Source organism: Pieris brassicae, chromosome 8 (assembly GCF_905147105.1).
Source record: "Pieris brassicae chromosome 8, ilPieBrab1.1, whole genome shotgun sequence".
NCBI classification, from domain to species: Eukaryota; Metazoa; Arthropoda; class Insecta; order Lepidoptera; family Pieridae; genus Pieris; species Pieris brassicae.
Genome location: NC_059672.1, coordinates 13,748,684 through 13,762,426, shown reverse-complemented (window position 1 = coordinate 13,762,426; position 13,743 = coordinate 13,748,684). Strand labels below are relative to the sequence as shown.

Here is a 13,743-nt window from a genome sequence, read left to right as displayed (position 1 = left end):
TGCTATTAGCCAGCTGTGTTGTGAAATATTTCTTGAATATGGCCATTGACCGGTTTCGCCGCAGCGGTTGTCGGCATTTTTGTAAAAAAAATGATTAACAACTAAATAAAATGTCCAATAAATATTTACATGAATTCCAACAATAGACTACCAAATTCTAATGAAATTGATTGACTTTTCGCTGACTGACACGTCTCACTTAGAAATATATTACCAGCTGAAAATATTATTACAGAGACTCACAGATTAGTACAAATACTGCATACAATCACGAAATTTGTGAAGGGAATAAATTTATCCGATATTATTTGTAACGTCTTGATCAAAATTGAAAGTTTAAGTTTAGAAATTTTGTATACTTAATGCACTAGCACGTCTCTGAATCATTCTTCAATCTTATCTATTACTAGGATCTTACGAAAAATTAAATACTCTTAGAATAACTGCAGACCATCCAAAACAAATATACCATTGCAAACAATTTTTGTATTGAATCGATCACGCATTGAGCCTGGCCCGGTCAAGTATTACTTATGATTTGTCATTTGAATATGTTCTGTCAAGTGCCAACTGACAAGAGAAGTACAGGTAGCCGTAGTCTACCTACCTTTTGCTTTTATTGATTTCATAAAAAATTGTTCTAACAAAAGAATAAAATATTGGAAAACGTTTTCCTGAGTTGTTTCAGGACTATAGAATGTCGAATTATCAAGAAATTGTATATTAAACATTGGGTACAAGGTATTAGAATTTTATTAAATAATATTCTATATTCAACAATAATTTTATAGCAATAGTTTTTTTTCCATTTTTTAATTGCTTAATCATAAATTTACTAGAAAGACACAACTTCCACTTCGTCTGCAGATCAAGAGACGCTCTTAAAAATGCATAGGCCATACACTCAGAAGAGTTTCCAATCATATCCCCAAGCAAGCGCTTGAATGGAACCCGCTGGCAAACCAAAATTGTTGCCGTCTCAATCAAATATTGCGTTGTACAGCCGAGAGGCAAAGAGAGCCGAAAAGACGAGGCTCCAGACCAAACGCGATCGAGACATCGACGTCCTTCAGGAATTATAGGACAATAAGGCACGTAAGTCAAAATATTTGTACAAATTAAACAAACATATATAAAATATAATTAATTTTTTATTTTAATTTATTAATGATCCGCGAAAATCGAGTTGTGGACAGGCAAATGTTTTACTAAAAAGAACTTTTTGAATAATAATAAGTATTCATTGACAGTCCGGAAGTCATATTTTAAAACGTGACTTTTCATTTTGTTTGTATTATTATTGATAGAAACAATATGCCAAGCTATCTATATAGACAAATAATGAGAAAAGTTAGATAAAAACTGGAGTACGCATATAAAATCTATGTCTATTGAGAATTGGGTAAAAATTTCAGAGCCTTTTTGTGTTATAAGTTTTAGGTATTAATATAATTTTAATTTGACTATGAACGTTTTCGCCAACTCTCGGAATTAATGAAGTATTATATTCTTTGACGTTTATATAAAACTATCATTTGCTATTCTCAATACCGTCTCTGTCTGAATAAATTTGAATTAGCAAATAGGTACGCATTACTAAAAGATATTGAACTTCGAATTTATAATGAAGTTTAGGTCACAAACTTGAATACAATAGCCAAGCGAACGATTAGAAACAAAAAATTCACTTTTGATTATCTTTCAATAATTAAAATGATGTTTATACGTAAGCAACACTGAAAATGTTTAGAACTGGCCACTTAGAAACATTGCTAATAAAAACTGTTTTAATTTCAATTGTAGAACTCTTTGGTAACCTAATGTAGTATATTGCATTCGTTTGTCATTTGTTTTTGTGTATTGGCGGCAAATCTAAAACGAGAGTTTAACGAGATTAAGCGTGGAGGTCCGTTGTCAGCGACAGCGACTACTGAAGATAACATCAGTGCTGTGCGACGCATGATAGACGCTTTGTACCAGATGGATTCCCCATACTTTAACCGACGACCAGAAACACCTTCGCGTGGACTGGTGTCGCGAAATGTTGGATAAGTTCAATGCTGGTGACTCAATTCTGTATGCGTCATCGTCACAGGAGCGCCCTCGAAGCGGGATCCTCCTTCACCACGACAAAGCTTTAGCGCACTCCGCAAAACGGACTGTAAGTTAAATATGTGACTATGGCAGGTGTCGAGATAATGGGTCATCCGCCATACAGTCCTGACCTGGCGCCCTGCGACTGTCATTTATTCCCAAGAACTAAAGATAACATTCGAGGTATTCGCTTTACGAGCCCTGAAGATGCGGTGAAAGCGTACGAAAAGGCCATAGAAGAGACCCCTAAGGAAGAAAGGGCCCACTGCTTTTCGCAGTAGTTCCATCGAATGCGACGATGTGTAGAGAGGACGGAGATTGCTTCGAAAAACAATGATTTTCTAAACAGTTTCAGTGTTACCTAGATACTGGAAATATCAACTTATAAATCTTAACCTGCAATTTAAATTATTTTAGCTTCTAATTAACACTTGTGATACACAACTTATTTAGGATTCCATTTGTACTACGGATGAAACGATGCGTAAGAGATGCTACTCTAAATTATATTCATTCATCTGTTATTTATTAGTTCCCTTTGAAGATGGGACTCTCGGGCCGTAGGGTGGAAAAGGCGTAAATCGAGGAAAAAAAGAGCATAGACTCCCGGCAAACCACCCACTAAAATGGGTGCTAATGACTACTATTCTTGGTCGTATCGCAGGCTAGTTTGCCCCGCTATCCTATATAAATAAATATCTAGTACTCGCCTGTTAGATAGTACTGATAAGCCAGATACCCAGATCAGAGCTTACTACTACTACCTAACGTCCAGTTAGCGACCGAGATATCTGACGTTTTTGTATGTAAGTTCGATGCGCCCTATTAAGGGCGTCGGATATTAATCCGACGCGTTGATGGGAACACGCGGAACCTAAATTTATTATCAAAATTGATACCAAAATAGGTCCCAATAGTGGTATCACTTGTATTTTCCTCGATACAAAGCGTAAATTTAACGCAATACAGAAAGGACAATTCAATATGCTCTACTACAGTGACCATTTATATCTTAGTGTTTATTAATATAGAAACGGTATTTTGTTTTAGCAGACATTTACACAAATATCTCTTCCATCTTAAATAAAACAAAAAAAATATTTTACGGCTTTATTGTTTTTCTTTTAAAAGTCAGAAATGTAGCTATTTTTCATAATTGTACATCGTATTCCTCGCATGGTTTAAAAATTGAAATAGGGTTATTTTAAAGCATTATTTAAAAAAACATAATTTCTCCAAAATCTATTCCTATGAGGGTAATATAGTCGATTAGGTCATGGTACTGAAAACACTATTTACATACAATGTCCTGACACCAACCGTTATAGTTGCAGGCAAACAAGTAAGAGGTTAAAACAGGTTGACGTCAACCTGTTATAACTCTATTTGTACTATGCCCGAAACGTTACATACATGTAAGGTTATAACAATTAGATCTTACAAAAAGTAACTAATAAGTTTAAAAAATCGTAGTTATATGAACTGCGTTATCGGCAGCAATCGTTTTTGACTTCTGAAGTTTTTATTACAATGTGTATTATTTATGTTTTTATTACTAAACGTTGTTTTTTTTAACCCTATGTTTCGTAATGTCTGTAGAATTTGTTCGATCTTATTTTTGTACAACTGATGCTACAGCATTGTGTATTTTATGTCGATAATTCACATTTATCTGTAACATAGGGTAAACAACATTTTTCTCCTATATACATATCTGAGAATTAATTATCTCACATACAGGGTGCTGAACATTATCGCTATCTAAATACTTTTGGCGTATGTGGTGTTGTCACTAAATAAGTGAAATAATTTTATTTGTTAATGCCTTTCTGCTTGTCTTAATTATATATACGCTAAACGTAACAAAATTAGTCTGGGAGACCTAAAATGTATTTATATTTTTGTAATAACAAAGTTATTCAATAACTTCATGATATTTTGCAAAATTATACACTAAATAGGAGATTTTTTTTCCATCTCTGTGTACAAAATGGGTTCACTTAAAGACCGATGCCAGAAATATCGGATCAGTATCACTTACTATTGCGCCCGTACAAACATGGCTTATGAAAGTTTTGCAGATATGATTTTAAGGTAATGAGTTTGTGAAATTCTCGTCAAATTGTTAGCGACACGTGACTCGTGAACCAGGCTCGGGATCAACTTTCTGTACACATCAAACGCGCAAAACGTCAATGTCAGGCTTAAGAAAACTTTTGGATTATAGCCTGGTACTGAACACAGGCGTTACGACACGATAATTAATGAAATATGTATTTATTATACTTGCTAGAGCTACTGTATTAAACTCCACAGACTACAGATTTTTCTTTAGATGTCTTATTATAAGAAGTGGGCCTGTTGCCTGAGGCCACTGATCCGCTTAGGTAGATTCACTGGTACATCTATATGTACGTCTATGTACTTTATAGATCTACAAATAACGACTGAAAAATGTAACAGCCGTCTAAATTACGCCAACGTAATACTTTTTATAATAAAGTTTATATAATAAATAATACAACGAAATCTATATCAGATTTGAAGCATGTTTAAAATACAATTTATCGTACAGTTTGTAACATTATTATAATATGAATTATTTATGCGAGTAGAAATGCATACGAAATTAAAATGATTTTTTACAACATTATTAAGTAGTAGAATGTACAAAAAAAATTGATATAATATTTCATTGTAGGGTTGTGTAAAAGAACATTACGTGTGTTTGATAGGAGGTAAAGGTAAACTTCATGTATTTTACGCGTAAATTGAAATCCCTTTATTTCAAATGTATTAATTTAAAATCGATTTAAGAAAATCCTTTGCTAGCTCTATTTATTTAACGATGTAAAATTATTACTTTTATTTATTATATTATTATACTCGAAAATTAATTTAAACATTTACAATTTACTTCAGTAATGTATAAAATAACACAAAAAGATCAAAACACACAGTCGATGGTGTAACATCGGTAATCTATTTTCAATGATAACCATAGAGAAGATTTAATACAAAAATTTATACCGTCATAATTTATATAATAAATTCGACTATTGTTACCAAAATATTAACTTACAATTTCCTTGCATGTGAACACCCTTTGCGTGATTAATTTTTTAACTGTCCGTTTTATAAACCACAAGCGTTGTTGACTTGTGTCCAGACACGGAGTGGTGTCCGGCGAGTGTTGACGGTTGACTTCCATTCCTATTATAGTGATTTTCATTTGTGCATAATCAAGGTAATTTTCTTCTATTATTATCGGTAAGATTGTTGTCGACGTTAAGTAAGTTTTGGTAAAGTGCTTGGTTTTTATTTAAGAGACAGTCACTACCTGCTACTATACTGTTTTAAGATGTTATATATAATTCATTGACCATTTTGCTTAAACGCGTATTTGTGGAACTGGTGGTTTGATTTTGACAGGGCATTTATCTAGGAATATAGGCATATATGCAGCAGTGTTGGCCTAGTGGCGACAGCGTGCGACTCTCATCACTGAGGTCGTAGATTCGATCCCCGGCTGAGCACCAATGGGCTTCCTTTCTATGTGCGCATTTAACATTTGCTCGAACGGTGAAGGAAAACATCGTAAGGAAACCGGCTTACCTTAGACACAAAAAGTTGACGGCATGCGTAAGGCACACAATGCTTATCACCTACTTGCTATTACATTAACATCATTATACATAACAACATGTATGCATATATGGACTAATTGCATTTTGTAAATACAAAGTTTCAAATATTATTTTGGAATTTTACGATTTCATTCGAAACAATGGAAAATAATCTAATTTGCATTACTATGTACGTAGGGAAAAACGTATTTATGTAATTTACCTGTAAGTGAAAACACACAGTTTTTGAACTTCCGTCAAAAGGTAACTTTTAAGTGGAAGTAAACATTTTAATAGTAATATAACCGTGAGTTCGGTAAAGTTATACGTTAACTTTAGTGCGACAAATATTTGTATGAAAAATTCAAGCATGGAACAACGTATATAAGAAGACTTATTATAAAACATATGATTCTGTATCTTTGGGATTTATATAGATATTCAGAGAAATTTTATCTGTACAAAATAAAAGTAGCTGTTTAAACTTTCATGTATTTAATAAACTAATGGACACGTTAATTTAACTGAAAATTTAGATAGTGGAACTGTACAAGCAAATTTAATTTAATAAAACAGCGACTCCCGTCAACTCGATCATGTCACCTTTATACATTGTCGCCACAATGCTTTAAATATTAGACATTTATATTTTTATTCAGTTGGTATTGTAATTAAATTAGCATTAATTATATACGCTGATAAATGATATCATATAATTGTCATTCGCACAGAGGCTCTTTTAAGCTTTATTCACAAAAAAAATACTTTTCATGGAATAGAGAAAGATTTTTCTTGTAACAGATACAGTCAGCCAAGCGTAGAATCTAATGTTCTAAAAGATTAAATTCTAAAAATACATTAGGGTTTAGCTATTTTTAAAGTCACGTTATTTTAACGTACGAAAATTTATATTATATAACGCAATTTCGGGAATAGAAAATTATATAAATATACATTTCATAGAATTTTAATAATAATGATATAAAAAGATGGTATTTCGAATGAACAAAATAAAATCATTTATGTAAATATCAAAAGATTTTAAAAGATTAGGAGCTACGAATTTTCCAAAAGAAACCTTTGAGAAAGAAATCCATAGATACTAATCTTGATATCTATTCCTACTTGGACAAGTTATATGAATAACATCATACATTTTAGTTTGTTATGTACGTAAATCAAAATTCTATCATTAATTAACTTTGTGTAAGTAAGTTTTTAAAGATAAATCTAAATGTTGATGATTAAGTTTGCCTTCTTGAAGCCTTCTTCTCCTTGCCTCCTTCTTCAAATTGAAGTGAATATTTCAATTTCATTAGGTCCTTACCGAGATACTTTGTTTGAAAAATCAAACACTTTCGATTTTTATTCTTATGTAAATTTGTGTGATGTTATTTATGAATTTCGTTAGTTTTGCTGAACTGTAGTAATCTTTTCAATTAATTCAAATGTTTAATGTACATATTAAATAGTACTAAATAAGTAGCGGGGTTGAATGTCAACTCTGTCAGGTAATTTAAGTTACCTGACAGAGTTGTCGTACCTGTTGTTGTACCTGAAAGTTGACAAAGTTAATACTTTCACATTATAAATATCGTTTATTTTGAATGATGATCAATGATATTTTTAGCCAAGAAGGTCCACCTGAATCAATTCTTTTATCACAAAATCATTGTTGTTTTGGAACTGTCTTGCAGAGTCTTTTTTATAAACTGTCTATTCTTTGGATACTGATAGATTGCCTTATGATACACATTCGTACTATTATTACATACTACGAATACGCTTTGATGTATGGGCCTCAGACTTCTCTATTTGTTCCGTTCCGATCCGATCATCTACTTGAATATTGCAAGTACATGATCACGTATTCTTTATAAATCTTCGTCTATATATAATCTTGTCTATTGTATGCTTGATGTACTAGATGGCGTACGTACCAGTATCAGAAGATCGTCTGACGTCTGGACACCGGCTGTCTCACCCGCCACCTGGAGACGAAGTGCTAATCACCGGTATTTCCGGCTACTTTCCCGACTCTGACTCCGTCATACACCTACAGGAAAACCTCTTTAATAAGGTAGATCATCAATTAGATACCACGACCTTACTAAAATTTTATGATGTAAATCCAAATAAATATTCCACTTTAACTAAATCCATCGTTTTAAATTTAGAACTGTCATAAGGTTTCAATAGACATTTTGTACGACATTTAACAAAATACCTGATAGATATTGAATATATGTGACCAGGTTTTGATAATGTTACTTTATATGCACTTGCCTAGGTTATTCTGCATAGCTAAATATACCTTCCACCTGAAATAATAACGTTTCTCCGGAGGCAAACGTTAATGCCAAACAACCCATATCAGAGATTTTTCATTATTTCATTGAAAAAGGTGTTCATTATTTGTTAGTCTCTTAAGATGAGACATTGATGAGATGTTTCAATAGCAGATCCTTTTGGACAAACATGCATTTTTGTATATGATTCTCTACTTTCATTTGGAACATTGTATACAAACTAAAATTTTTAATTCGTTAAAAAAATCATTCTATATATTAAAGTGATCTTAATAATTTCTCCTTTACTTTTTCATTTCTAGGTTGATCTAATCTCCAATGACGCCCGTCGGTGGAAACTTGCCCACCCTGAGATACCACAGCGTACGGGGAAAATTAATAATGTCAACAAATTTGACGCATCCTTCTTTGGCGTTCACTTCAAACAGGCCCACACTATGGATCCTATGTGCAGAATACTTCTGGAAAAAGCATATGAGGCTGTTATTGATGCTGGTGAGTTCAGAGTTTTGTCTATTTGTAAACTGAAAAACTAAGGATAGCCGTTTACATTGTAAATTGCTGACGTATTTTGTGATTATGATTGAAAAAAAAATATTAAGTAGTCTAACTCTCTATATAATTAAAGACCTTTTCAATATTTTCATGTTCAGAATATTCATAAAAAAAATAGATTTATTTATTGATTGGTCATCAGGATTCGTTACTTGGTTACATTTTTATATCTTTTCCTATTGTTTTAAATAAAAAGAGAGCAGAGCTGCAGAATTGAGAAAAAACGATACAAATTTTTCGAATAAACTAGAAAAATTTATTAATCGGTACCTAATGTTGTTATAAAAGAAAAATCAATTGCGTTTTATTGTTTGATTTCATTAGTCTCTAGAGAACGTAGTTGGCTTTAGATTGGTTCCCCATACCTGAACTACTCGATATTAGTTCAATACTATATTTATGGAGTAAGTTTACTCTAAACTTAATAAAGAAAATCAAATCCCATTTGTTTGTGTACGTAAATTTCGTTCCAAATGAACGTCAAAGAAAAACCGTACGTTTCGTGTTTTTTGCGCAGAATATATCCACGTAGGAAGTCATATTATTATCAGTTCCGTTTATTTATACATATCAGTTTATCCATGGCGCCAAAAACTACCTAAATTTTTCTAAAAAGAAATTCTAAATTATATTTAAACGGCTTTCGTCTAATTTTTATAGAATCTCCAATTTCATTGGTAAGACCTAATGTTTAAATTTACTTAAAATTTATTTCTCAGCCACTTCTTTACATTAAATTAAATTTAAAAATCATTTTATTTCATTACAATCAACAGAAAAAACAGTTAAATGAGTCAAATCAAGATCTAACCTCACGTATTATTTTAAAACTTTTTAGAGGTCTGCAGCATCATTATGCGGTGCGTGTCTTCGCAAAAATTTTGAGCAAAAAAAACTTCGACAAAAGCAGAAAAAGGCGAAACGTTATTCGGACCGAATAATATTGCGGTGAAATTGTATTGTCTGTATGTGTACCGTCGAAATTACTTTACTCTTAAGTCTCCATCTTACACCGAATCGTGTTTCCTTATTTTTTAAGTTTGTAGAAACCATTTTTTTGCCGTTTAGCAAAAAAATCCAAGCGCTATACGAATCTTCCTCTAATTCCTATACAACGGGTCTTTATCATTTCATAGACGGGTTATTTACCTTAGCATTATATTTACAAAATACTTTTATGTATTCACTAAAATGGTATATGAGGTCCCGTAAACCCAAAAAATGGACCCTAGGACATGGATCACATTAAGAGACAATCTTGTCATCGACACATTTTATCGAAACTTTCTATGCAAATCGTAATTTTTTGAATCTTCAATGCCTGTGTAAATCTAGTCTAATCTAGCCACAATAATATACTAATAGTGCCCAAAGAACTCAAAATTAATAAGAATCCCGAGTCTGGAGCTAGGCACAATCTCAATCTTAATAGGCGTAAATTTAACCACTAGGCACCATACTGCGTTAAAGTACCTGTGTAGAACTTATTTCCATTGACATTAAAATGATAAAAGATCTAATTAAATATTGGTAGACAAGCTTTAATATAATTGAACTTTTTTCATAAAACCATTAGCCGTGGTATTAACTCCAGACTACGCTCAACTAAATAATTTAAAAGCTCAAAATTTCCCGTGCGAGTTCATAAGCTAGTTAGCTTTTCCGCAGGTATAATTATTAATCATTTGTCTAACTCGGCTCGAAAACATCCTTAGTATGGGACTTTATATTAAGCTAAGTATACAATTATGGAGATAATGAGAGTTTATGTGAAAAGTTTGTTACTTTAAAATAACTCAAGTAAAATAATTTGAAATATAAAAACTGAAATTTATAATTTTAAAGATTAACGGTACGGAGGCGGGAATTGCCTTAGTTTTATACTATGTTAGTTAAAGGAAATACTACGTATAGAGATATCCGTCTCAAAAGCCGAAGCGAAGTTTAAAAGATCTAAGCGTTGTGGAACTATAAGTTTTATTATGTCAAAATTATGAATATGCAATAAATAAGCCACATTAAATCCATTCTATTTTCAATAAAATTTGCATACTAAATAGATAGTAAATAGTCTTATTATTACACACTTTGTCTAAGTCAGTTAGTTACTTTTATTGTTTCGTGTGTCAAGACACGACAAAAGAACTAGCTAACCCAAAAGCCCCTTTTGGGTAAAGCTTCCTTTCTGAACTTTTCATTAAGACCTGCTCTCACCAGATTTTTTATTATGTCGTCAAATATTTAAAGTTTAAGGTGATTCCTTAAATAAAATCGTCTAGATTTATATTTTATCAGCTTGATTCTCTCTCTTTACGCAGAGACATTGCGTCTCTTTGCGTTTTCTATAAAGTGTACTACGGTGTGTTCTGAAGAATTGTTTGGGGGGTCCTATCTTTTGCGAACTATCGAACTGTGGAATCGACTTCCAGTGGGGGTCTTCCCTGAGAGATACGACCAACTGTTCAAAATGTGAGCGTACTCCACCCTCAAAGGCCGGCAACGCACCCACTAAAAATGGATGTGTATGGGCTGCGATGACGGCCCTTTTTAGGCGTTCCGCAGGCTCCTTTGCCCCCCTATTATATAAAAAAATATTATTATGATATATGATCATAGTTTTATGTTTCACATGTTGTATATGGTTAACATAAAACTAAGTATTAAACTACTGTTTAATTGTATGTTGTATTTTTTTTAATTTCATATATAAATTCTTATAATACGGTGTAAAAGAGGGCAGTAATCTATAAGTATACCACCGTTTCTTCCGCCCGTAATAAGCGTAATTTATCTGATCCGAAAAATTCGTTTAGTAGATTAAATTCATCTCGGTCATCCTGAAATAAGGACATTTTAATACTGACCTTTTGATTTGAATGAAATGGCTTGAATGTATCAAGTAAAAATATAATTTCCTGTGTTTTTTTTTTATGATCCAGTGAAACAAATTAGATTACGAAGTGATCTGTGAATTAAAATATTCTATTAAAACGCGTTATCAATCTGAATTGATTGAATGATAACGCCAAAGTTCTCGCCTGCATAATATGCGGTATACTTAGAATTCTTTAGGGTGTGGTTTTTCTAGGTTACCTTTTAAAGCTAAAAACCTTAGTTATGTTAGTTTGCAGAGAAATAGTGAGGTTACTAGCTTCCCTATAATATCTTTGCCAAGGAATGTGGTCATCTGGCTTATTTTCAAAGAATCTACAATTAGTGGGAAAAATGTAGTGAGACATACCACTTTACTTTACTAGACAATACACATTATATTTTAGGTACTTAAAAATATGTTTATAAACGTGTTTTCTTTGTGTGGGGTTATTGAGGTATGAAAATATTGAATATCTGCTGGTATTATCGAAACAATGTATATTTTATACATTATTTATTAAAGTAAAGCATTTTAACGCCTACCATGCACACCTATAATACACTTATTAGACTATATTTCCTAGATCGTGGTTAAAATAATTTGATATGAGACAACATTGGTTATTTCAGTGTATAGTTACCACGACGTAAATTTTTCGGTATATAATATTAAATCAGATACAATAACGACTCGAGTTTTTTTATAAATATTTTGTTTTTAAATATCGGATCACAGCCCTGACAGTGTATCAAAACCACCACGTGTCTATTTAATTCAGTGTACTCTGTGAAATTTGCGTATTGCGATATGCGATACTCTGTGTGAATGTGACCGGAGATTCCAAATGCAAATTTTGTTCAGTTAATATTACTGTAATTGGCATTTAGAGGTAGATACTAGGTACAACGAGAATATTGTGCGGTAAACTGACGGTGTTATTCTGAACTTTATCATTTAATTATGACAAGTTTATTACATTTAAAATAAGCTGCGTTATAAATAACTCATTCTATATTCGTTTTTTAGTAATAAACAAAGATTTTATAACTACTATGTTAAAAAATACTAATTACCTTATTTTAGATAAATAGACTTCAGAAATAAATTAATAAATGAAATAGTATTTCTATATTGAATAGTTATAAAACCTCTATTATATATTATAATAAGTCCTTAAATAGCACAATGTGTCTCGTTGGCTCGTCTCTATTATGCGAAAATGATAAAAGATCTATATAAATGGGAGAAATTTGAATAATTTATTCGTTGATGCTAAATAAGCAGAGTTATTCATTCTTTGCTTTATCAAAAGTTCAATGCGAGAGAACTAACGAAAAGTGAGATGTGAAACTTATTACGTAAATTTATCCCGTCATTAGAAGTATATATATGTATATACATAGTATACCTATATAATACTCACACAGTACAATAATAATAAACTTTAATAAACACCATATTTATGTATAAAAAATGACCTGTCAGCATAAAAATTATTATCAAATATTCCCACCAAAATTTGAAATTACGTGAATCGTTCCATTTTCGAGAATTCTAGCCAGCCAGCATGTCTTAATTTGTGCTAACTCATGCTCCTGTTATAATTATGCATTCAAATGGTATACCTACTTGAATATTATTAATTTTGACGTCGTGTACTATTTGTGAACGTCTTAACTTCTTATCCTCTACATGTACAATTGTGAATTCCTTGTCTTTGAGCCCAAAAAAGTGACATCTGACAATTGAATGTTTCCGAATGTGTGGATACGTTCAAATTAGGAATAAATTTATATCATCATCAAGGAAGGAATACCTTCTATAAATTATTTTTATGGTGATTTTAATCGAATGTTTTTTTAACAGGATTGAATCCAAAGGAACTGCGCAATACTAAGACTGGAGTGTTTGTTGGAGCCTGTTTTTCAGAATCAGAAAAAACATGGTTTTACGAAAAAATGCAGGTCAATGGCTTCGGTGTTACTGGGTACGTAATTTAATTATTTAAATACCAAATTTATAATGTGGCGAACATATCATATTCTTTTAAGTATTTTAATTTTACAGTCTGTTCAACAATTTCATTGCAAACTTTTTACCGATCTTTCTTCGAATTACAATCATTATAAATTGTAACATGCTAATATCAGTGATGCGCTATTCAAGATATGTATAACAATAATGTAATTTTTAAATATATACATTCTTTGTTCTGACAATTTATAGATTTCATAGACTTACTGCCCCAGACTACTAAAATAGATACTTAAAATTAACATTTGTT

At 31.8% G+C, this 13,743-nt stretch overlaps 1 protein-coding gene across 1 annotated transcript in view; it reads left to right on the top strand.

Annotated features, from left to right (window-relative positions):
• Window positions 1-5,263: 5,263 nt before the first annotated feature.
• The window catches only part of LOC123712767 (fatty acid synthase-like), a 36,074-nt gene continuing 27,594 nt past the window's right edge, over window positions 5,264-13,743 (top strand). Inside the window, exons 1-4 of the mRNA XM_045666015.1 lie at window positions 5,264-5,341; window positions 7,648-7,800; window positions 8,332-8,524; window positions 13,326-13,446. Of these exons, the coding sequence (XP_045521971.1) occupies window positions 7,648-7,800; window positions 8,332-8,524; window positions 13,326-13,446 (467 nt within the window). The 5' untranslated portion in view covers window positions 5,264-5,341. The remainder of the gene's footprint in view (window positions 5,342-7,647; window positions 7,801-8,331; window positions 8,525-13,325; window positions 13,447-13,743) is intronic.